The 26172-nt window shown below is 45.2% G+C and overlaps 1 protein-coding gene across 2 annotated transcripts in view; it reads right to left on the bottom strand.

The window, feature by feature from the left end:
* The window catches only part of adamts18 (ADAM metallopeptidase with thrombospondin type 1 motif, 18), a 56406-nt gene that overhangs the window by 9988 nt on the left and 20246 nt on the right, over positions 1 to 26172 (bottom strand). For both annotated transcript variants that reach the window (XM_035629499.2, XM_035629501.2), the window contains 12 exons: positions 26012 to 26171; positions 24682 to 24787; positions 23760 to 23897; positions 23513 to 23666; positions 21780 to 21875; positions 20745 to 20893; positions 14622 to 14794; positions 13546 to 13676; positions 11936 to 12059; positions 11455 to 11699; positions 3710 to 3830; positions 2757 to 2883 (listed from right to left, as the gene is read on the bottom strand). In XM_035629499.2, coding sequence (XP_035485392.2) covers positions 2757 to 2883; positions 3710 to 3830; positions 11455 to 11699; positions 11936 to 12059; positions 13546 to 13676; positions 14622 to 14794; positions 20745 to 20893; positions 21780 to 21875; positions 23513 to 23666; positions 23760 to 23897; positions 24682 to 24787; positions 26012 to 26171 — 1724 coding nt within the window. The remainder of the gene's footprint in view (positions 1 to 2756; positions 2884 to 3709; positions 3831 to 11454; positions 11700 to 11935; positions 12060 to 13545; positions 13677 to 14621; positions 14795 to 20744; positions 20894 to 21779; positions 21876 to 23512; positions 23667 to 23759; positions 23898 to 24681; positions 24788 to 26011; position 26172) is intronic.

The raw sequence follows: 26172 nt of genomic DNA, 5'->3' as shown, positions 1-26172 counted from the left end.
ACACACACACACACACACACACACACACACACACACACACATACACACACAGCGCGCACACGCATCCCGCCTCATTGTCGATTTTTCTTTTCTCTGCGGGGCTCTTGAATGTATGCCCATACGTTCCTGGAGGTCTTAATGTACTCATTAAAGCTTTCATGCCGTTCACCCGACTCAGCTGTCTTCCTGTGCAGCGCCCGTACATTTGCCTTATGCACATGAACAGCTAAGGAATAGGTGTCAGCTACTGTGTAATAAACACCGCCTTATTTTCCTGGACGAACAACCTGCACCCAGTGTTATTTATCTGGACTATACCACTTCCTTCACTCCAAAAAAAAAAAAAAACAAGGTGGGGAGGTCAGGACACGCAACGAGGCTGTTTAATACCCTTCGCCAAGATAAGGGAAATGGTATGCCCAAGATTAGGGGGCAGGAAATGCCCTCTCGGGTGGTGGGAAAATCGGTGAGAAACAGAGTCTGTATGGTGGATGTGTAACCGATAGTCGTCTGGCTTATTCAACGCGGGAGAAAGTTCCGTCTGGACTTGTTGCGGTGCTGACGGTGGGTGAAAATGACAACTTCATTAACTTCAAACACGACCGCCTCGAATTTACATATTCACCTCGTGATTTGGATCCAAAACACATTTCACCGCCGTGCGCTTCGGAAAATGTCTGCGAATATGAACCGTGAAAGTGCGCGCCGCCCTGTGTGTGTTCGTGCGTGCGTGCGTGTGTGTACACACTCTCACTGAACCCAGGACACGGTTCCCTGCCTGTTCTCTGGAGCAGCGCTGTAAATCAAGCTGGCCCCAGTTCCCTCAGCCAAAGGCCTACATAGGAGAGAGGCCATTTATTCAGTGCTGTTGTAACTTGTTACTCCGCTGCACCTCAGCCTGGTTTCCTCCTCCGCTTGCCGCACCGGCCCCCAAATGCTCAGTCTCCTTTAAAAATGCATGCCATTGAGTACAATGTCTAGACAACTGAGATAAAAAACACGGGCACGATTTTGCTATGAAGAAAGTCGGGAAGCTTTGGGCTGAGTAATGTATGAGAGGGATGACATGCAGAGAAGGCAACAATCACGCTGAGTTGGCTTTGATGCCTCCCTTGTTCCCTTCAGCCTCCTCTTTCTTTGTTTTCCTCTCTCCCTCGCTCGCTCGACCTATTCTCAAGTGTTTTCGCTAAAGTGAAAAAATCCACTGCAGACTTGGAAACATCATCCTGTATTTACTTCATGACAAAAACAGTCTACCACTTGGTCGACTCCGATGTCTGGGGATTAGACTGAAATAAGATGTTTCTGACAGGCACGACGTCGGGGGAACGCCGGGTCAGTGTTCCTGGGCGCTGGGTTGAGAGAGGTCAAATCGACTGGGGGCAAAAATTGGCCAAGACTACATATATAGCATTTGTGACACACATTAAAAAATGTACGTTCTACCTTCCTAATTTTCCTTGAGATAGCGGTCGAAGACAATTTTACTTTCCCTCCCTGTAAGGTAGAGAACAGTTTTGGTCTGACCTGCATAAGTCTGACGTACAGTAACGGGCGCGGGGCCTTTCGAGGTCATCTTGGCCCGGACGTGAGACGTCGCAGAGTTTAGAGATACTGAGGTCAAAACAGCAAAATCCAAAGCAGAACCCCACCCGCCTAGGAAATGTTTGACCATAGCCCCCAACCAAACCAGAGAGGTGAAATTCTCGAGGTATGCGGCAGACCGTCCAAACTGCCTCCTGGGTGATCCGAGCTAAATGCTATCATCACAGTGCGCAATGCTTACAAGCTGACGTTTGGCATGTATAATGTTTACCACATCTTACTTTTGTGTGTTAGTGCGCTAACATTTGCTAATTAGCACCGAGCACACATTTTACTTTGGGTTTTGCTTCCCACATCCTAGTCCAAGAGAACGCTAAAATATTTATTCAGCCGAAAAGATACCAAAATTAGTCTCAAATATGTGAATGCACACATCCAACATGCAAACATAAACCACCCAGAAATACTTCTACAGTAAGGTCATGTAGCTACAAGCCCTACTTTGTGACCTCAGCTGAATTTTGAGCCGAGAACACAAGGTTTCATGACCTTTGAACAGCTGAAGTGTGCTTAAAATAAGTGTCCTCAACCTACTGGTGACGACTGCTAAAGACTTGCCGGCCTGAGAAGAGTTTGAATCTAAACAAAAGGTGAGTTGGCCACCCACCATCAAGTGGTAGACCAACGACAGACATCACACACCACAGGACAAGAATTGGTATTATATACATTATTCGGTCATTGCAGTGTGATTAAAAATCCACTTGATGCTTAGCTGGACGTACAGCTGTAGGAAAACGGTCCAATGGAATAGGTTTGAGACCAGTTCAAGAGCTCAGTGGACAGTCAGAGCTTTCTTGTGTTTTCTCAAAAGGGGAAAATGGAAAGAAAAAAGGGGAAATTATAGAGTGGGCAGAGGAGAGAGGAGCAAGGGGAACACAGTCTGAGCCGAGTGGTGGCTGACCACAGCGACTGGACCACAGGCAACCTCCAGACTGCTCTTAAACAGTGTCTGTGTGTGTGTGTGTGTGTGTGTGTGTGTGCGCGTGTGTGGACGTGCCTGTTATATAAACATAACCTGTCCTTTTGGCAACATAAACATACAAGCCACCTATGCCCCCCCCCCCCCCCCCCCCCCCCCCCCCCCCCCCCCGCCCCCCCAGACACACACACACACACACACACACACACACGGCGGCAGCAGCACTTACTATGCAGGGCAGGGCTGTGTGTTGCAGAGATGGGAGCCCAGTGTCGGCCTGGAGAGCGGATTACACATGGTAGAGTTGACCTGGACTTTCTGGTCCTGCAGACAGATCGCCTTGGTCGAGATACGACCTAATGGACCAAATGAGTGATAAAAAAAAGTCAGACAGAGGGAATGAGAGAGTTGATGTAGTGCCGGTTTCATTTAGTAACCAAAGTATGTCTGCTGAATGTTGCTGCCTCGACACATGCTCGAGCGGAATTACAACTAGCACCGTCAGAACACAATTGAAATTAAAATAACAATTGAAATTGTGAGGAGGTTCAGACACAAACAGCCAACACTGCAGGCTCACACTATGTAACTCGTTACATTGGATAAATATAATTAATAAAGCTGACACGTTTATAATATCGCGAGACTCAAGGAACATTAGTGCATTGTCTTTCAGATGACATTGTTACTTGAGAACCAAAGAATAACAAATGTATTAATTTTGGTATATTCCAGGCAAAACTAATTTCAGCTTTTAACTCGACTATGAAAAAATGATGGTGCAATGTTTGTTCAGGGGGAAATTAGCTTGAAAAAAAAACGAATTGGATCTTTACGCAATGTGGAAAACATTAGATGATGTCATGAATTGCGGTGGAGGAGAGCTTGTACAGGAGCAAAACTCAGTTAAAGAATCTCAGTAGTGGTTTTTGTTTGTGTGTATCTTTACCTTGTTAGACGTACCAATGATTGTTATTGTCTCATGCTTTAAGTTCAATTTTGGGAATCAACAGAAGTTGTCAGGGGACATGGGTGCTTTTCATGAGCCTTAAAAACATACTGTAGCAGAGGGGTCACGTACAGCGTATAATAAAACACATACACACACAATGACGAACACAAAAAAAGCATAAAGTTTAGGGACAGCCACACGTACTGGCCTACATCCAAACACAGTCTCACCTCCGGCACACGGAGCAGAGCAGTCAGAGCGCACCACGCCCCAGCTGTAGTCAGGTTTCCTCTCGGTGCGAGGCAGAGTGTACTCCCACACCACGCCCGGGTTCTTTCCCTGCAGGAGGATCTGTCACACAAGGACACGGTCAGTCAGAACGGCGTCACGTGAGCAAACGCGGTTTGTCTTTTGAGCTTTATTTATGCAGGGGAGGCTTTCACATCGCGTCTTCAAATGTTCATGTGAAACAGAGTCATACACAGCGGACACTTTTTTCTTTCCTGGCTGCCCCGTGGAGTAAAAACTGTACCTTTCCTCCCTGATCACCAGACTACCAGTATTTACTTTAAAGTAGGGAACTGCATGTTCACATATTAATCATCAAATTCAATATATGCCTTAAAGACATACCAATGGTCAAAAAATACGCTCACTGGTGGTTGTCGGTGGTGTAATTCACTCACACATCTATATCTGCAACGAACCATGATTTCCATCATGGATAAATCTGTACGATTTGACGATTTATTGCTGTAATTATCGTCATCATTTACAGAAAATGACAAATGTCAATTTTCTAGCGGGGGGCAGACTGGCTGCCCTTTTTTGCCCCAATTCTGGGAAAATAAAAAAGTCTTCCCCCACATACAGTATGATGTACAACCTCTCCCTGAGCCAATCTGTAATTGGTACCACTCCATGAATCTATACAGTAGGTCCACACTGTATAAACAAAAAAGGTACGTGGCAGAAGTGCAGTCGAAATAAAAAAAAAAGAGCAGGGAAAATGGTCTGTAAGGACTCCAGTGCAGAGACTAAAGGTAAGGCCATTTACAATGTGATGGCCTAATTCAGCCATTAGGTTACCGACTGTGCTGTTAGATCTACTGCCCACTAAACAGAAGGCTCCGGGAACATTAAGGAGGGCTTTGTTCCCCCTCGGGACCAAACTGGCCGACCGGAGTCAGCTCCTCGTCGCCACATCCTTTATGCTGGCCGGTGATTCGGAGTTACCTTCTCTGTGCGACAACATTTATTTGGACATTCAAGTCGAGCAGAGACAAACGGATGACTGACAGTAGACATACCCATTACAGGAGAAGAGGCACCGGGCTATCATTAAAACAGCCCTGCGAGGATTTACTGCCGCGGTGAGGAATTTTGCACAAGGCACATTTACATAGTCAGCTCATGGTGTGTCATTTAAACCATTCCAAAACACCGCACTGGGTTGTCTTCAGTACGTCTCCTTCACAGCCCACCTCAGTTTAGTTCAGGTCGGCCGACTATACTCAATCTATTTGGCAAATTATATTTAGTCCAACTGTCAACATCCAGTCAAATGGCTGACGAACATACCAGTCCATCAGCATCTGCATTAATGAGCTTTGACAAGTGTATTTTCTTTGGGTTTCATCCTAACGTACAAAGGAATCCGCCATCAAACGTAGGGAGCCGAGCACCTTCTGGGTTCGATCCACATTCAACAGGCCCCGGGGTGCCTCCGCTGACTGGACCAATCACCTCGCGCTGCTTGTTAAATCTTTCGTGTGTCCAGTTGGCCGAGTGCCAAGACAGGAGGCAAAGTGAGAGATGTCTGTCAGGAGAGCATACCACAAAAACAGAGGCTTCAAATTGTAATGCCTCCCCTGAGTGAGAAAATGTGAGGCGAGGTGATGTTTAAGGTAAAAGGGACAGGTGCACGCCGCTGCTGTAAAAAACATCAGGAAGTTTGGTGTCAGGACAATCTCAGAACTGGCATGAGAAACATCACATTTTTAGTTTGGCATATGCACAACTCTAATTTAAACAAAAAGAGGTTTTAGGGCCCACGGCCTGCACTAAAAGAAGTTTGTTCGCTTATGCTGATCTCTTACCTTTAGGGTTGTCATCCCAAACCTTCAGTTTAACTGAATGAGGCCTGCTTAAATATTTGCAAAAGGATGATTTTCAAATATTTCAGATCACAAATTGTTTTCATCCGTGTTTGCTAGCTCGCACTCTCCTTCTCTACTACCTTTGGTTGGCATATTGCTACATTTCTTTTCACGTTACCGCCACCAATTGTGAAACAGCGGAACATGATATTGCCTGCTATGCGTGCGTGTGCACGATGCTAACAAAACCGGGACTAAATCATTAAAAAAATTGGGCCGCAAAACGGGTATTGCTTCAGAATCGCTTACTGCCCCTTTAAAGGGGTTACAAGTCAATGTGGCAATGCCCCCTTTAAACTCAAGGATGTCTGGTCTAAAATGACAAAACTGTGGCCTTTTAAGAATCTGCCAGATCCAGGGACACCTTATACACCCACACTTCCTTTTCCTGATGCTGCCCAACCCAACCCAGCCAAACCCACTGCCACGAAACAACTGCCACCACTAACCACCACCAGGACTTAATGTTTACACAAGAAAACCAACTCACAATACTTTTATTAATCTCAATTTTCCCTGCTCCTTTGCCAAGCAACATCCAGTGATGTGAACACAAACGGTTATAAAAACAACTTTCATCTCCTTTTTCAATCATTTTTTTTTAAATAATTGCTTTAATAGAGCACCTACACACCCTTGAAGCTTTCAAACTTTCTAAATAACTGATCGCTCTTTCCTAAGCCATCCACAATGATGAATACACCCAACCGACCACAGTGTTGACACTGTCTGCCAGGACAGACACTGACTTTCAAACAATCATTTCAGACAAGTCCAACCCTGTCTCCTCTCCACTTCTTCATGCTGATGCAACTGCAGCCACTGCTCGTCCGCTGACTGACAACTGAAACGCCACCACTGGCAAGAAACACATAAGTATATCCTACCTACCCATGCTCCAAACCCAAAAATCCCACAACCTCCTGCAACCGCTCACAATATCAACAGTGACTTCACGCTTGTTCCCACCTCGCAGACGGAGCTCACGCTGGCCTTGGAACTCCTCCGTAGTCAAAGCAAACGGACTGCAGCACCAGCAGACTGTCTTAATATTAGTCACAACACATTAAAATCTATCTTCGCTCCGCAGCCAGCGAAGAAATGAACCTCATCTGAACTGACGACACAAACTACTACCAGTGGGAATAGTTAGTAGAGAATGAGTGCAACGGTGACCTCTGTCAACCTCTGTCAGTCAGTTTTTAAACGCAGTTTAATAATAGATTGTACGCCACTTCTGGTCTGGACCTGGTTTGTGCAAACACAAAACCTGGGTTCTGTTTTTTCAATTCACATTGTATCGATAAACCTTTTTTTTTTCATCCATATCACTTGGCCAGAGCTCAAGTGGCAAAATGACAGAGGGCCGACGGTGCGCTTGGTGTTTTTCTCTATTGTTGCACCACATCTCAAATAGTTTACTCAATGTTGGTCACGTAGAGAAAAACTCTTCTGGGTGGTGTTACAATCCTAGTCAGCCAAAGGTTCAGTCAGAGATGCTTAACGTCAAGGGAGTGACCTTTCGTAGCAAACGGTTATCCAGTCGGATTTGGCAGCGCGCTTTTTGAGGAAGCTCCCACCGAATCCAGAGTAGCGGTGAGAAAGTGTCAGGGTGTGGAGTCTGCGCTGTACAGCTGAATGGATATGATTGGATTTTACAAGCTTGCACAGTTGGGAATAAAATGGTCATCGTGATGTGTACTGTAAACGGCTGGAGAAAATAGAAGCGCGACTGCACTTATGCTATACTATGTAATTTCAATTTCATATCAGAGAAGTCATGTTGCCTTTTTGTTTGGTGAGACAGACAGCTCTGAACACTACACTACCCACGGGCCTCAATTGCAATGTGATTGTAGTTGTAAATTGCGTCAGCACCATAGTTGTTGAATTCATCCAAAATTGACCCTAGAATTCTATGCTGAGAAGGAGATTGGCTGCAACCTGCCGTCCCTCCAGGACCTGCACGCCTCCAGGACTCTGAAGCGTGCAGGAAAGATCGTAGCAGACCCCTCTCGATGCGGACACAAATTATATTAACAAAATTCACCAAACACACATTCAACCATCTGTGACCTCTATATTTATTGTAAATTTATTGTTAATAGTGTGAATTTTATTTGATCTTATTTTATTTTATTCTGTTTTATTTTATTCTATATTCTTTTTCTATTTGTGTATATATGTTGACTGCTACATGCACCTTAATGACACCAAAAAAAATCCTCATGTAACCTGTTACCTACCCAGCAATAAAACTGATTCTGATTCTGATTTAGGCTGCAGATTTTACTCATATATTTTCTCAACTTTATAATTGTTTGCTTCTGCCGACCATCAGCAGCAGACGTGATAGGAATTCTAACATCTCAAATTGGATGTTTTTTTTAACTGTAAAATCACAGTTCTCACCCACTCAGACACCCGAGTGCTGTACCACTCGACGTCCTTCTACACACTTCAGACGGCAGATTATCATACTTTTCACAACCCAACTGCAACACCACTCATCGAGTCGGGTGAGATGATGACGAGTTGCAACGTAGCAGACACACATGTCAATCGCACTTGTTGGACCCACGATGCTTTTGCCCTGGACCAGCGAGACCTCGCCCCAGAAAGAATGCAGATCCAGGGGGGAGTAATCCTGCTCGCTGTCCACCGAGACCTCCGGACACAGCGATACGTCGCGTCTGCCCACTCCTCCTGCTCTCGTTAACTGCCCCTCTTCCCCTTCCCCCCCCGCCCTCCTCCCTAAACCAGCGGAGCAGCTGTGCACATGTGAACACCTTGTCACAGTTTACGCTCACACTCCTCAACATTTGTTTTTCTTTGAGTGTTTCAAGCTGAGTAAGGGTCTGGGAGTGATCAGTGCGTGTACCTTCCCCCCTTGCGTTTTTTTCTTTTTCTCTCTCTCCCCTCAGTTTTTAGGTGACGGGGTGGGTTAAGTAGAATGTGTGAAACAGATGAAGATCGGCGGTTAAGTCAGAGGGGGGGAAAAAAAGGAAAACATTTCTTTTGGCTCTTTTCATTTCCAGTTGAAATCCCAGTGCCCTGGCCTTAACTTCTCACATCCAAAGAGTTCAATTGCAGAATTCTTAATCTTTTAATCTCACTCTCCTCCCACTTCTCTCACTATCCCCCCCTCTTTCCATCAACCTCTTTCTCCCTTCCGTAATTACAGGACATACTTACAGAGATTATAGGCCGTGTCATCTGCAGATCAGCTGCATGCTACAGCGGCCTTCTCTGCTGGACAGATGACTTGGACAGCCAGACGAGCACACGGAGCACTGTGAGATTTAGCGAGAGTCCTCTCTTTAAAGGATAATTCATCCCTTTTACAACTTGGGATTTGTGTGTGTAGTCCGTGCCAATGTTTCTATTGGTTATGATAACACTGCAAAGTGATTAGACCTGGGAACAGAGTGACATCACTACAACCGGAGTCGTGAGAGGAATATGTAGCTTGTAGCTGTGCCTCACTCTGTAATTTTACAGTTCAAAATGTCATAGTGGCTCTTGTACATTGATCGCCAAATAATCTTAATAACCTAAAATGTGTCTTAAAAATAAAACACTATGTAACAGAACTTTCTGCAATAATACACAATAAATGGTCAAGTATGTATGTTTTTCCACAATGAAAACACAACGAACAGCTGAGGCTGATGGGAATTTCACTAGTGTTCAGGGGGAAAAAACATAATACAATGGTTTGAGACCTTAAATGTCTAAACAAATTGTTGCGCCAATCAATCTCGTAGATGAGAGTGGGGTTTTTTTGTCCGTCGGACCAACATTCCCATCCTTGAAGCCATGACGCCAGCTCAAAATATGATGCAAATTGCAAATTAAACTCTTAACTGCAGAAGTTGCTAAGAAATAATAATGATAACAAAAGCCCCCCTGCAACCTCCTCAGGGCCTGGCGGCATTAGATTAATGCGAGTGTCCACCTCTGCAAGCTTTCATCTTGGACAGAGGAACACAAATGGAGTGTTCAAATACCGACTACAGCAGAGAAACTGGCCACAAACAAAAGCCTCATTTCTAAAATAGCTACAAAAACACTTCCTGACGGTCAAACAATCATTTCAGACAAGTCCAGCCCTGTCTCCTCTCCACTTCTTCATGCTGATGCAACTGCAGGTACTGCTCATCCGCTGACTGACAACTGAAACGCCACAACTGGCAAGAAACAAATAAAAGTATATCCTAAGTGACCAGCCAGGCAATTTGGAAATATCGCAGTCCTCCCGGATCTACAGGCCGATCATTCCTGCTCTAACCGCAGTATGTCAGTAACCGGAGGGACCGGAGCTCTTTACAAGACTATCGTTTTACCAATGATGGAGGGGAAACAAAACCAATGTCTGCTCGTCATCGGGTTTCCACTCCTGCTGCCGCAGCTGGGGTTCAGAGTTCAAGACAAAAAAAAATGCTTTAGCTGACAAAGTTATGTGGGAAGAACATCTCGCACATCCCACCGCCGTTTACTAAACTAAGAGTCACGAGGAGAATCACTCGGCCACTTGTCGGATTTCAGCTCTGCTGTCGGGGAGGATGCGCCTGCCCAGCATCACATTCAGCTCGCTGTCTTCAAGACGGGTAAAGACTCGTCCCTCCCCTGCGAGCTTTGGTTTTCCGAGACACCGCTGATTGCATACATGGGGCGAAAAAAAAAAAAGTGTCATCAGCTCATAAATCACCTCCTGCATTATGCAGAACATCTCACTCCGAGCAGCCATCTGATTTTCTACTTTCCATCCCTGCCTCCGAAGGCCAGTTGACTCGGGGGATTGTACTTGCTCTTTCAGCTTCGAATCACATTGCTGGAACAAAGCGCTTTTGAGGTCAGTGGCCAGGGGGGGCCACATCCATGCCTTTGAATATGTGTACGCAGAACAAACACGTGACACGTGTTTACACCGGAGCTGGCAGTACCGAAGAAACTGTAGCGCTTATAAACAGGGGGGCAAGCTTCTGCCATGTGAGACTGATCTGAAGAGTGAAAGTGGCACAAAGACTGATTTAGACTAATTGTGCCACATCTCCCCCTTCTCTCTGATGTGTGATTATTCCATCCGTGATCAAAATGATTCTTAAAGGGTCGGTTCAAGCAAAGCTACAGAAAACACACTTGGTCGACCGTAGTTATCCTATACACATCGCTTTCGGGTCATGCAGCTTTTTGTTTTTAATTTTTTTTAATTTTATGTCAGATATAATATATCCCTATTAAAACTGACTGTGTTAACTTACTTACACATACTGAGAATATGTATGACGCTGGCAAGGTACAACTAGGGGTGAAAATGTTTACTGTGCATTTAAAATTCAAAAGCAAAATTAATTCTGGATAATCCACCGATCTTACTCTCTCCTCCCTTCTAAAAAAAAACTAGTCCCTGACAACAACTGACTTTGTGTTCTGGGTCAACCAGCAATGTAAACTATTGGCTTTGATTTTGTCCTTGATGTGATGTGAATCTTTTCCCTCTGTCACTCACAAAGAGGACAGCCCTGCACAGGGCAGGCAGTTTGAACCCCGTCCCCAAAGCTCTAGTTTCGTTCAATGCCTCCCATACCTCCCACCCATCCACACATCATGCCTGACGTAACCAAGCACCCAACACAATTAATCCCCCACAGAAGCATTGCAGACAGCTACAAACACCCCTGTTCACCCTACCACCCAAACTCCTTTTTTCATCTAAGCCTCGTCATGTTCTGACATTTTTTTTTTTTTTTTTTAAAGGGACCCTGTCACTGTCAATTGCCACAAACGGACATCACCCGGCAGCGGCGGCTTACTTCAAACACTAGCGTCTCATTAGTAGGTCCGGCAGCGTACAGGCTCTCCGGCTTGTTGAAAGAGCGCTGGTAGTCGAACACAGTTCCACCAAAGTGGAACTTTCCTGGCCAGTCCACAGTCCAGTCCCCGGTCAGGTAGTACTTCCTTTTGAGGGAGCGCACGGCCAAGTAGCTGGTGGAGACCTCCATTTCCTGAACGCGAATGCTTCGGGCCCCAACCGGGACTGTTACCATAGAGTAATACTCTGGAGGGGGAGAAAAGAAGGGAGGAAAGTCAAGGCGAATTTGTGTAAGTCATTCCCCCTCAAAATGGCTTCAAATCTCAGGGAATGGCGCATCGTCCCTGCTTTGGTCAAACTTTAAGTCTGGTACATGTGTGCGACAGTGTCTGTCAGTTCGTGGGTTTTACTTGTCCGCTTAAAATCTCCCTTCAGTATATGCTCCATGGCATGTACAGATTCACGACAGAGACAAAGATTACCGTTGGCCCTGTGTTGCAGGGTGTATTGGCCCTTGAAGAACTTGCAAGTGGAGTTGTCTCCCTTGCAGATCCCGCAGGCGTCCGGTGAGGCCTTGGAGCCCAGGGTCTGGTCACAGCCCACTGCCTACACATAGAAACACGTACCATCAATGCCAGCAGTACTGCAATATTATATATTTATATATATATATATATATATATATATATGACGTGCAGGTCATGTAACCACAGCACCAAGCATCGGGATCACAAGTGGGAAGATGCAGCGTTACTCTCAAGAATTAGACGAAACAGGAGAAAGAAGATTCTCCACCTCTCTTTACACTTTTAACAGCTGCATGTGTGCACATGATTCACTGCAGCGGTTCATATGCTGAGGTGAATTCACATTGGGGCCACACGAAATGACTGCACCTGTTCCTTTAGGCCCTCACGCATCTCCCACAAGCAATTAGATGACATATTGGAGAGAAAGGCTCATTAAAGGACAGGCAAGTACGGCGTGACCGATGTTGACGACTTGACAGGTTTTAAACAAATGCGCATGTTGAACGCAATCATCTCTCTTTTTTATAGAGAGCGTAGTTGATTGGTATTACATAGCGTAAATGTCCACTGTAATCATATTTTGCACGGCAGTAAAATACATATAGTTGGTTTCTTACGCTAACCTTTGCCTTTGCTCCCCCCTTCTAAATTAGGTATAGCCGTGTGTCATAAATGAAATCATAATTAACAGGGATTAAAAACTAAAACAAATGTTATGTCTGCACTTAATATCCCATAATGACAAAGTATTTAGACTCTTAATTCAGCCACTTTGTAGAAGCCCATTGTGCAGCAAATACAGCTTCTCTTGCTGGATTTGGATAGCTTATCCCATTCTTCCTGGCAGATCCTCTCAAGCTCAGTCAGATTGGATGAAAAAGCATGTGTGAACTGGCATCTCAGAGTCTGGGCTTTGGCTGGGACACTCATGGACAGTCAGCGACTCGTCCCAAAGCAACTACAGCTTTGTCTTGCCTGTGTGCTTCAGGTCATTGTGTTGAAAAGGGAACACAGTTCACAATGCACACTGGAGCGGGTTTTCTTCAAGTACCTCACTGTATTGGGCCGTATTGATCCTTCCCTCAATCCTGACCAGTCTCCCCGCCCCTGCCACTGAGAAGTAAATAACATGGTGGCTCCAACCACTATGGTTCACCACAGGGACGGATTAGCCAGGTGAGGAGATATAGTGTTGGGAGTTCTGCTCAAGGAATTTGATTTTTTTCTTCCCTAAACTGTTGCATTCCTTTGCAGGCTTTTATTCCTTTTACTTAAAGTTGCTCCTGTCTAGCCACTCTACCATTAAGGCCTGATTGATGGGAGTGCTGCTGAGACGGTTGATCCAGCAGGTTCTCCTTTCTCTGCAGGGGACCTCTGAGGCTTTGTCAGAGTGACTGTTGGGTTCTTGGTCACCTCCCCGACGAAAGCCCTTTTCGTCCCAATTACTCACCTTGGCCAACTCTGGGAAGAAACTTAGTGGTTTTAAACTGCTTCCATTTCACAATTAGAGCAGCACAATAGAGGGGAAAATATAAAGTAATTGTATTTCAGTATCACTGTACCTCGCACACTCCATCGATGCAGACATCCCCCTTGTGATCAGAGCAGGAGGTGCCATCTTTGACCTTGCTGGACATGGCGAAGAAGAAGTCAAAGTCCTCTGCGATGCAGTACAACTTACAGATGTCTTCCTCTGCATGGGGGAACACACAGATGTACATGCAGCAACAACTAAGGAAGTCAGAATTAACAGAAGTCGGAAAACTTGTAGGAATAAGATCTCACAGATTCAGCGAAGTTCTACAATGACCTGGGGGCTTGTGGAGTTTCAGTAGCTACTGTACTGCAACCTGTTACACACACACAGTGTGTGTGTGCAGCTCCTGCTGAGGCCGAATTGGAAAAGACAGGAACTGACTGTGAATGCACCCAGGGGTATTCACGTGGGGCAACAGGCTTATTTTGTAGTTGAGATCAGTTATCGTGGACAAGTCTCTGCAGCCATCTTTGATTAAAATAAATGACGATGAAGGTGACTTGGCCCAGGGTCCCAGAAGGCAGTTCAGAATCTGTTCCTCTCTACATCACCTCCCATTCATCAACAGCTTAAACAGGCCTGGGACGACGGCCAAACACACTGCTCGCCTTCATTTCACTCTCTCTCCCCCTCGCTCTGTGTAACAAAGCTGGCCCCGCAGGCTTCCTTTTTAAATCTATCCCCACCGTGTCAGAGGGTGCAGGTGGCTGCATGTCTCCTATGCACATTACACAATATGATAGTTTCCTCCAGCTTTTTGGCCCCGTTCACTGCAGCAGTAAAGAGAAGTTGGCATTACAGAAACACTTTGTAAAAGAGAATTGGACCGGCAGAGTAGAGCAGGGTGCAGAATATAAAAGATCTTCGGAATTAAGAGAAGAAGCTTGCCCTGGGCAATCTGCAATCCTGTGTTCACGCAGTGGTGCTGTGCACTTTGAACAATGAAAATTTGTTTTACTGCGCATTATGTGCCAAGAATACAGTAAATCATGGGATGTCTTCATAATACTCGAGTAAAGTCCTGTAGTTCAATTAACGAAACAAACCTGCGAATATTCTCTCAAAGAGGGATGCAGGAAAAATACGCCACGACCACCTTACCGTCCACCTTGGTGTAGGGCTTCCACTTGTAGTACCAGCCCCTGAAGGGCTTGCTGTTGTACTCCGCACACTGTTGGGCCCTGAAGTCCACGGCGTTGGGAGGGCAGGGCCGAGTGTTACACAGCTGGTTGAGCCGACTGGAGCCCGGGCAAAATTTGCCATTGTTCTGTGGCCTGAGCGAAAGGCAAGACAAGACAAGACAGGACACGGAGGAAGAGCAGAAACAAGGAAGTTAACAGATCTGAAGTGTGATCGGTGTATCAATAAACCATTTAACACCGTCACATCTCAGATGCCCTGATGTTCACATTTGCTAGAAAAAGGGACAGAGTAGTAGGACAGAGCAGAAAATATTGTCAGTACAGATTCAATTAAATACACTGTTTTATTATCCAAATATATTGGTGGGCTTTGGCAGATTACATCAAAAAAGGAACAGTTTGACATTACAGGAATTATACTGATGCAGTTACAGACAATTGGGTATTAATACCACTCATTGTCAAGACAGCAGCGAGTAAGCCTAGCTCAGCATTTGCTTCTATTAACATTGGAAGCGAATGGAGGCTAGACCTGGCTCTCACCAAAGGAAGAGGCAGTTTCTACCTGGTGTCTCCCCTGGCTGCTTTGGCAACCGCACAAGTTTCCAAAAAACGTCACAGTGCCGGGCCAAGTAAAAGCTGTTTTTTGCGACAGATTTAGCAAACAATGTATTATGTGTTATAAAACGTTGTTACATTTGGACATAGCAAGTCTATCTGTTTCCACCTGTTTCCAGTTTTTAATCTAAGCCAAGGTAAACCGCTGCTGGCTGCAGCTCAATATTTATCAGACAGACTTGCGAGCGATTTCCATCCTCTCATTTTTCTCTCACGACAAGAAAGCAAATAGGCATTTATCACAAAATGTCAAACCGTTCCTTTAAGCTTCCCCAGAAACTTTTCCCATTAATACCCCAAATTAAGTGTGGCTAATGGGCCAGACTGAATTGTGTTTGTCCACCATGGTGGAAGGTGGTAACCAAGACATTTTCATCTCCTCTGTTAGTACATGTTTATCCCTGATCAAAGTGCAAATTACAGTTTAAAGTTCTAGAGAAACAAGATTAAAGCTCATGCAGAAGGTGCTGTCTGTCGAGGAAATGCCTTGATGCCAGGTCAGGTGTTCCTGTGCTCCATGCCACATCAACACTTCCCCAACCACAGGAATAAATGAAACTGTGGGGCATAAACAGATAATGGAGCTTTAATATGCCATCAAACATGATGAAAGACATGTATTGACATTTCGTAAACACTGGGACGCCACGTCAGACTTCTGAGGCTCTCTAAACTCATGCCAGGCATTCCAACAAAACCACCAGCAGAGAAAATTGAGTTTAGCCAATTAACAGAGTGGCTGGCACAGACACGAAGACACACACACACACACACACACACACACACACACAGACTGTGGATCCATGCTGATCAGACATGTCTAATAAAAATAATTTAGCAAGTTTTACAGTGTAATGGAACACAGAGGAACTGGAAAAAAAGTCCCTAATAGTAAACACAAGAAAGACAAAACAACCAGAGGCACAGTTGTCTGGATTCTTCTGTAATAGTATTGAATATGGCTGCATGAAATGAAAAGCTACAACAATCAGAAGCAACAAAAAAAAATGCATGTTTCTCCGACTGTTCATCCCCTCCATTCAGACCTGGACTCAATCACAGAGCGACTTGGCTGCCAAGAATGACGGAGCTTTCACCGAAGGTGTGTGTTTGCATGTGTGTACATCTGCTCTGTGCTGATCTTGCTTCCCTTGGTGAGGGGGTGGGGGGTTGGCCCAGGTTTTCGTAGTCCTGATCCTATTAAGACTTTGTGGCAGAAAAACGCAGCCCATATGGTAATGTGCTTACGGCAGGCCAGTGGGACAATCTACCGTATACTCCTTCTGATCAGAGGGGCATGGGAGGTGGACGGTTTACTAAAGAAGGGAGTTGAATGCAATTCACGGATTACGGACATCTGGCCCAGGAGTTTCACAATACTCCTGGTTTCTCTTCCTCCTCTTTTCTCCCTCCTTTTGTCTCCTCTCCCTGGATCATCCAGTATCGTTGCAATTGTAAATCTACTTCCAGCAACAAGGCAGAAACCAGATTCGGCAAGTTTCCAGGTTGTGTATCAGTTTTTCATCTTCAGTCTTAACACCCAGCCCCAACACAGTCCTAGGGACCCTCGAGGATAAGGATAATGTCCCGGGAGCCCAGTAAATCAGCCCAGTGACAGAAGCTGACACTGAACTCCTGTAGGTCTAAGATCACCGTGTCTAGTCTTGTCTTCATGAGTCACCTGCTCCATCCCTGCCACTCCCTTGACTTCCCACATAGATTCTGCTCCGGTGCTCCCGGCTCTATAAAACACCATTACAGGACTACCGGGAGACCCCGCCGAAACAGTGGTCCATCTAGGCACCATCACTCCCCTCATCATATACCCCCCCCCCCCCCAACACTCTCTTTAAATCGAGTGTGTGACAAAATGTGCTCCCTACAGAAACCAGGTCAAGATCGTGAACCTAATCTCCCAGGCTTGTTTGTAAGGATTAGGCTGACTGTGTTTGATCTGGCAGGTGGTCTACGGGGGGAATGGAAAAGCGACGATCGAGGTGGAGGGAGGGAAGATTCATTTTCCATCTTGGAGAAACTCTGCGAAGGGAAGGCTTAAATTGGCCGATCCCATAGACCTCTTTAACAAGACCTCATACTGTAAAATTGCAGAGTTTGTGCCGAATCAAATTATCTATTTTTAAGCATGCTCCTCCAAAGTGAAGATTTTGTAGTGGGGTAGAGGTGAAAATGAACAAGAGGCTGTCATCTCGCTACGCCAAACAGACAACCCAGGATTATATATGAGTAAAGGTACATGCAATGGTACAGGTGCATTTTCAGTGTGTACACATATCCAGAATCTAAATGTGCCATGTGTCATGTGACCTTTCCTGAGATGAGACAGTGATATACCCGAGTCTGTCCAGACAGTTCAGTTTGAGGGTGAAGACGACATTGGAGACAAACTGTCAGATTGAGGGTAATCCTTCGTGCTTTGCTCAGATTAAGAGCAGAGGGGCCCTGCCAATATAATTGCAGAGATTATTGGGGACAAACACACTCTGAATGTCGTAAATCAGGGACTAAAAATGTGACTCAGGGGCAAGATGGGACAGTTGGGATGAGTGTGTTTGGGTAACTGAATTCTTATGGCAGAGGTTTGTTTTGGTGTGGCGGGGTTGAGGAGGGTGATAGAAGTCAAGACATGTCTTATTGAGACATACCAGCCCCCCTCCCCCCCCTCCCCCCCTGCCCTTTTGGGATTTTTTAAGCACCCATTGTATGTATTTTCATAATGATGTCATGACCTGGCATTATTGGAGTTAATATTTCCCCATCACCACTTTTTCAAATCCCCCGTCTGCCCCGCTGAACCCATAACTCACCGTTTAACAGCATCTACCCAGTTTTCCGCGGTAGCTCTGACCAAACGCTCTTTGGAGCCACATGGATGATAAATGAAGTCGACAGCTAACCTGGTTTGGCGGGCTCCGCGGCCCTATTTGCTCTGCCAGTCATGGTGTATAATGTGTATCATAAGAGGGCCGGTCGGCCTCCGAAAATGTCTTTGATCCCTCAACGGGGATTAGGAGACAAGTCGGCTGAGACGGAACAGAACAGCCACATCAGTATCCGCGTGGTTGTTAAGTGAGCGGTGACGAAGCCAGCGGAGTAAAGAGGACGGTGCCGCAGACGTCTGTGAATATCTGAATGGACTCCTTGATGGAGTGAATATAATGAAGAAAAAACTAAAGGTCAAACTAGCAACTCTAATAGCAGAAACTTGAGAGATTTGAAATAGCTGAATTACTGAAACAGTTCAAAGACGGAAGACGCCGTCAAATTGATATGAGGTTTATGAATTAAAGGAGTCGAGTTGTCGGTTTAAGTATATGTGCTGATTTGAACTGATGTATCCATTAAATAAGATAACGTTGGAGTAATTCTCATTTGGGGTTAAAGGGTTCAACCAACTTGAAGATTCCGCAGAAATTTGTGCTACCTCGTGCAACCTAACAACCAGAAATTAAGTTTCAAGTGGCTGGAGTGTGAATATATATATTTTGCGTTTAATCAGTTGAAATCTTTTAAGATGGAGAAGATTATTTTTGTTTTTTAATTTCAAAGGTGACGTTTGAATTGTATTAAAAGAGTTGAGATGTTTAAGTGTCATCAAGAAAGCACAATGAGATGAGATGGAGAGCAGTTGAAATGTGACTTGAAAAGTAAGAAATTTAGTTGAAAATTTAGCATTTATTGATTTGATCAATCTCAAATTTCTCAAGCCTGCTTATTCAATTGCATTATATAATTGAGAGTGCACTAGTTATTTTTTGTCCTGTTGTGACTCAATGTACCACGGGGAGGTCGTGTAAACGATGATGAGACGATGGTATGAAGTCATTTCAATATTCAAGTCCCATCCGCAGACTCCACTTGGCTAGAAAGTCAGTATGCAGAGACAGCCATCATCGAGAGAGCCACCGCGTCCCTGGTCACGACAAAATCAACTCACCTGCACCTAAACACCCAGAGACACACGCGTTCATACATGTAGGATTGGATGTGACATGGCCCTATGATCTAACCCGCTATGACTAATTCCTAAATGATGGCAATCATTAACAGTGCAAACCAATCAGCAGATTCTCTATGATGAGGTTGGAGACCTGTCCGCCAATCAAGGTGGTGCAGTGGCCTTGGATGTTCGCCATTAGCCATGATCACACTAGAAACCTACGGTGGTATGTGTGTCTTTGTTATTCTGTGTTTGGGGGTGTGTGTGTGTGTGTGGGTGTGGGTGTGTGCTTATGTGTCGATATAAGTTCTATGTGGCATTGCTGTTTCCTTTGTAGATTTACAAAGACATCAATCAGAACACTAAGAAGTCAATTATACTTCTTTTGTTTCTTTTTGACTAAATATCCTAAAAGAGCCAAAAATTGATTTGATGGCAGCAAACACAAGAAAAAACATTAGAGTTGCCTTCTAGGATTTTGTGCTAACTTAGTTTCTTGTTTCTTGATTTCTCCCACTAGGGGAAATAAAAAACTATTTATTGGTTCCACAATCCCCATCAATAGTGTTATGGTGTTTCAACAGCAAACATTGCAAGTTTAACATTTTTTTCAAGGAGATGATTTTAAACCCTTCACAACAGCACAACTTGTTAAAACTTTGCATATAATTTCAAATTAATGTCAGTTTTTTATATCAACATCTCTGTAATAGTGGCTTTGGTATCACATTACAAACTGCGCACTGTATTAAATTTAAAAGGCGAGTGTTGTCGGGGGCCGGCCAACGAACTGCAGGTTGTCTACTATCAATTATTTGATGTCACCATAGCAACAGAACAACAATAAATCCATTCAGTATTGCATGAAAGGAGAAGACATAAAGACGTTTAATAAATCTCCCAAGTTTCGGAGGAAAACCCCCACATGGGGCTGCGTGTCCGTTATGACACAACATCTCAACGGAGAATCTCTCACGTGTGCGTCATGGCGAGCGCAGAGCCCTTTGCTAACAAAGAGATACGCACTGTGGGATCCGGGTCTGCGGAATTATGTAGAATTATGTTTGTGTGAGTGAGCAGCAATAGGGGACGTTTGCTCACTGTCTTGGCAGCTTCCAGAGAAAAAAAAAAAGCGAGCTATTAGGAGGTTTTCCTCGTCCGAAGCATGGGCCGAGATAGTCTGTCCGTGTGTCTGTCTGGACGGTCAGCCTGACTGATGAGAGCCGTTATCAGGCGCATGCGTGTGTGTGTGTGTGTGTGTGTGTGTGTGCACGTACAGTTTGTGTGTGCAGGTGTTCAGAAAGGAAGAGTAGGGACACATAGACTTCAAGAATTACTTTCTGGCCCAGCCCACCACTAGGGGTTAACATAGTAGAAGCAGCCCCATGACAACATGAATCACTTTGTCATTTGCTTGGCTTGATAAATCTTTCTAAAAGCATCATAAAGGAGGTGATGAATCTGATTAGAAGACTATACAAGTACTGTATGTTTTAATGTGTATACCTCGGGCTAGTGCAGGAGCGCTCCTTGTACATGACCCCTCCCCCACAGGTTCTGGAGCAGTCGGACCACTGGGACCAGGCTGACCACTGGCCATTGACCGCCCGGGGACCATGCTCCCCGTATTTAACACACTGACCCCGCCGACACCACTGCAGAAAAGAGAGAAAGAAGGAAATGAAAGGAGAGAAGAGAACAAAACACACCGATTCAGCTTGCTTATCAGAACTTGAGCATTGGCTCAGGCGTCTTCCCTGAAGTTTCCTGGTTTGGCCAAATGCCCAGCACCACACCTGGACACCCAGATTCAATAGCTATAGCCAAAACACATTCACACACTGACACACACACACACACACACATGCGCACACACACAGGCGCCCACATGCATACACTCCCGCGCCGATCCAAACCAATCACACATATCATCACCTCTCCCTCTGAATATCAAATTTCGACTTCGTGAAGGAGTGCAGTCGTTCTGCGTCCAGCGGAGAGAACTGACAGTGCAGAAATGCTTCTGCAGGTACAGACTGTACAAGTGTGATGGAGACTTCATGGAGTATTTATTGATATTAGTAATTGCCCTTTAGTCGAGTGAGTGTCAAAATAAAAATAATCTAGTGTAAGGTTTCTTCTCTGCCTTTTTGAATTGCAAGGATCTACTTTTGCTCAGCAAATGAAAATACTTGATTGCAGTTTATTACAACCATTTTCTTATATCTATAGCCACTATCATGTATTTACTCACTGGACACATCCTGCCACCATGAGAACCAAGGAGGAAGTGGCAGGAAAATACTTTGATTCAGATGAAGACAAGAATGCAAGAATATCACACAGTGTTTTTTCCAAAACGTCAAACTAGTCCTTTTTAAAATCGCCCGACTACGGATGTTTCTTGCACCAGTCAGACTCCTGGGTTAGAGATATCGCACCATTCCCACATCTCAGCTATTAGGCAGGTACAAAGTTGTTTTTTTAGAACGGCCGGCTGGCCACTGTGGTCGACGGGAACAACGAGCGCCTTTTTCTCACCATGTCCGGACCACAGCTGGTTCCTTCGGCTGCAGGCATGAACTTGGTCTCACAGCGGTGTCCCGTGCGATGACACCACAGCGACTTGCAGATGTCCTGACAAACAAGACATGCACAAACATTAAGGATTAGACACCTATCCAATATGGCGTTTTTTCTACTATCATCAGTTGTGGCACCTCTTGGCACCGTTGCACCTCCCGTCTGTCCAGCACCTGCTTCTCGCCAGGACCACCATCGCTCTGGTTGATAAACCCCCACTGCCTCGATTACCGGGAATAAGCTCCTCCACAAAGCCTCGGTGTCAAATCTAATCACCGCGCTTCTTTAATGAAACGGGCTATAATTGTATGCGTCATCTGACCCAACGATTCAGAGACCGAGCGGAGAGAGGCAGAGCCGGGGTCGAGAGACAGGCGGCGGAGTCTGGCAGCGAGCCCAACTGCGAATGGCAACGGCGAGAGAAACCAGAAAGGAGGGCGTGTAAGAGCAGGAGAGACAGTTGTAATGTGTGTGTGTGTGTGTGTGTTGAGTCATTGTCCTCACTTCTCTGACACTGAGCAGGTGCTTGACAGCCACACCGTCATACTGAAAATCATTCTACAGGAGCCCATCAGGGACCAAAAAATGAAAAAAGGCAAAACGGGAGAAAGTGTGTGACAGGCGGGCCCCAAATCCACTGCTAATCAGTGTTTAGATTAATCTACCACCCACCGACAAGCACACAGGTCTCATCAGAAATGCGGGAAATGCAGATGTAGTACTTGATCTTCTGTTTGGGGGAAACAGCGGGGATCGGGAGACATTTTGAATGTAATGTCACGTGCGCTAATCCCTCACATATATATACGATTTGGCAAAGCCGACAATTTCCCAGCAATTACAAGCCTGCGAGGAGAAAGCCTGTCGTATTCTAAACAGCATTTACATTTGAAAAGACGTCACTGAATGCACATAAAGGCTCATACCGAGACCACAAGGACTGAGGGGGGGTACGTGGAGGGGCTTTCCCATTCAAGTGATGGAATGCGTTTTCACGGAGGGGTCAAATGTGATGGGGTTTGATGTAGTCGTCGTGCAAAGATCATGCAAATGTATAAAGTGCCAATTTAGTACCGCGTCATTAGCGCTGTAAAGCAGACTGTTCCTGCCCCCGTATGCTCCGAGCGCTCCGTCTCATTACTGGCGCCTGTTCTGGTGCAGCTTGGTTCAGGCAGTTTATTTACATTTGTCGGGGTCCGTGTAAAACCAGAACTATTCAGCTGCTATAGATTTGGTTTTCTGCTACTGCACCAGACAGGGTCAGTTTAACGATCCCTTGTCGGAAGGAACTTTCCTTTGCTCTTCTTTGTTCAGTGTTTAATATCTTTGTTCTTGTCACGTGTTTTGGTGCCATTTTGGCCGGAACTTTAAAAAAAATATATATAAAGAACAGCCGGGTTGAATAACCATCTGTAAACACAATGCTGACGTATTAGCGCCTTCAAAGATGTTGTGGTTTATTGACTGACAGTTGCCATTTGAAACATCCAGCTGATATGGTTGGTGCCACATTGGGCAGTTTGAGTATGTGACCTGATGAAAGTCCTGAGGGGAAACATATTACTCTTTACCTACTAAATGCTCCACCAGCCAGGAAAAATTAAAAAAGGGATCATAGAAGCTTTAAACAAAAATGACTGAAAACATCTTAACTGCGAAAGAAGAATGTGTCGAATGAATGCGTATCTCACCTTGACAAAATCAAGGCCGCATAGTTTGGCCTTTGAGCCAAACTGCCACTTGCACTGCGTGTCGGCGTCGTACAACTGCCCGGGGAGCTGCTCGGGGTACTTGTACTGGCCAATCTGCTTGGGCTCGTCCACCAGACAGGATGCCTGGGCTGTTCTGGTGAACACAGCACACCACCCGTTTCAGTCGGAAAGAACCAAAAAGAAGAAAAAACACACATGCAAATTTGGACACACGCGTTAGGCCTACCCAAGGAAGCGGCTGAGGTACTGTCGGCTGCAGGTGGACCAGGAGAAGACCCCGTTGTTTCCAGCCAGAGTGGGAGACATGATGTTACCTTCTGTCTTGCGACAAGGGTTGCCCTCCCCGTCGTGGATCATCCCAAAGCTAGAGGGGGAAAAAAATGGAAAGAAACAGGTTCGCACATGGCAAGACGGTGAGTTCTTGAGTTTTTACTGATGCTGACAGTTTCCCACGTGATGATAAAGCTGATGTCATTGTTTACCCACCTTACGCTATGTCATAAAATGAAAGTCATGTGGAGTCATGTGGTTAACAATTACTCCTTTGTTAATTTGTCTTGAGTCACCATGTCTCTGCACTGTATTTAGCCAGACAATATTTATGAGGGCACTGCCGGTTATAGATACTCTTGACATATTGTCACCTGGCTGGATTAAGAAGAAGCACTTTGTTGCCAGTTTGAGAGGAGCCAGAGAAAACCACAACATGAAATCTGGCAAATATCAAAAAAAAAAAATTACTGATTCTATCTCAGTGGAAATGTATAAACATAAACAAAGAGCAGCGGTGCCTCTGGCAGTTTCCTTTATTCTCTCACAAAGTGTCATGGAGCGGATGAAGTAGTGCTCTAACGTAATGCTCATATTTCAGAGGGTATTTGTTTCTTTAAATCAGACCATTTTCATTTCATCTAATACGGATCCATTACAGCCGGAGCCAGTGCAGAGACTGGTACAGTGCACGGCTCTACGTTGTCTCAAACATCTGACACAGTTTCATCTGTTTTAAGTCACGGGCATCAATTCCATCTCGATGTTTTGTCAGCTTTGCGAAACCAGTTTCATGACTACACATAAGGCTTCAGAAAGTGACATGGCGTTAAGGATTGAATGAATTTATAACTCTGTGCAGTTTCTGTTAAACATACTTGTGTCCAGACTCGTGAGCGATGGTGAAAGCCAAGCCCAGTCCCGTGTCCTCATTGATGGTACAACTCCTGTACTTACTGCACATGCCGCTGATGGGGGCAAAACCTGCGAAGACAAAGGAAGGAGGAGAGAGCCATGGCGTCAGGAGTATGGAATATTTGCTCATTGACTGTATCATATACAGACTGCATGAAAAAAGCCAAAGGCTAACAACACCAGACCTTAAAATATACAATGAAAAAATCTCATATAATCTCCCATCAAGTCAGCATTTTTCTTTGTTGTAGCTGAGCACAATCTCTCTCTGCTAAAACCTGAAGATCTGGCAGGCAACGGACGTCTGTCACGAACGCATTCACGTACTCGCATGCACCGAGGGGGAATTTCACACCAGCTGCAATGTGCTATCTCAAAAAGGCCGGCTCCATGTACTTCTTTATTAATTTTTTTTTTATTTACATCGATCACGGACGTTGATAGGCGATCAGTTCAGAAGACTACTGCTGATGGTGGACCTGACAACACCAGGAGAAAAGGTAACGTGACGTAACCGTAACTGACAAGCTGATGAAAATATTCAGTTGTGGTCAGACTTATTTTTATGACTTTATTCTGGCAGCGGCTTCTCCCGGTGGACCCGAACATGAGAACATGTACAGTAGGAACGTCAATATGTGGTTGATGAATGTGCATGCGACTTAAAGAGCCAGATGTTACACTTTAACAATACGGTCAGAACATTTCTGTTGTTACTCTCAAGGCCAATTCCTCTTGACCCCCGTTTCTTCGTCAAAAGGCCTCTTATTCACCGACATATAGTCGAGAAGTTACATGCAGATGATTGAGTTTTGTAAAGTCACTTTTCATCTATTTTACCCCCAGCAGCTTTTTAAATCATGTGAAAGCATTAATGTGTAGGCTGAACCCAAGCTTATTCCAGTACGCTGTACTCTGGTCACTTAAGACGTGGTGGATCATGGTTCTTGCTCAAAATCTTTTTCCTTGTGTTTGACCAAACGCAGGTTTGTCTCACATTTGTTGTTTCTCACGCCGATTTGACGGACAACCGTGGCGGGATTCTTTCTAATAAGCTCTTTTCCTCCAGAGTCTCCCGCCTTAATTTCATCACTCTCAGGCATGTGTCGCTTGGAAACTCATCTCATCTGTTTTGCACCTTTCCATTAATACCTGCTGATAATGTTCCCACCCACGGTACCACCTCCATGCCTGTCTACATGAACAAAATCACAATGTTTAAATCGTTTATAAGTCGTCACCAATGCGGACAGCCCCCTCGTCGCGGAGCGACGTCGGCGAGCGCAGTCTTACCCAGGGTGTCGCAGGGCTCGTTCTTCCAGGAACAGATGTCCAGTCCAGTGAGGAGAATAGCGTGATCGTGCCGCTTACCGCCTTTCCCTACGAGTCCTGACTGCCACTGACAGAAACTGTTGAGGGACTGGTCAGCATGGTGGTTCACGGTCAAGCCCAGC

This window comes from Scophthalmus maximus, chromosome 4 (assembly GCF_022379125.1).
Source record: "Scophthalmus maximus strain ysfricsl-2021 chromosome 4, ASM2237912v1, whole genome shotgun sequence".
NCBI lineage: Eukaryota > Metazoa > Chordata > Actinopteri > Pleuronectiformes > Scophthalmidae > Scophthalmus > Scophthalmus maximus.
The sequence above is the reverse complement of the archived record's forward strand: the minus strand, read 5'-3'. Positions and strand labels throughout refer to the sequence as shown.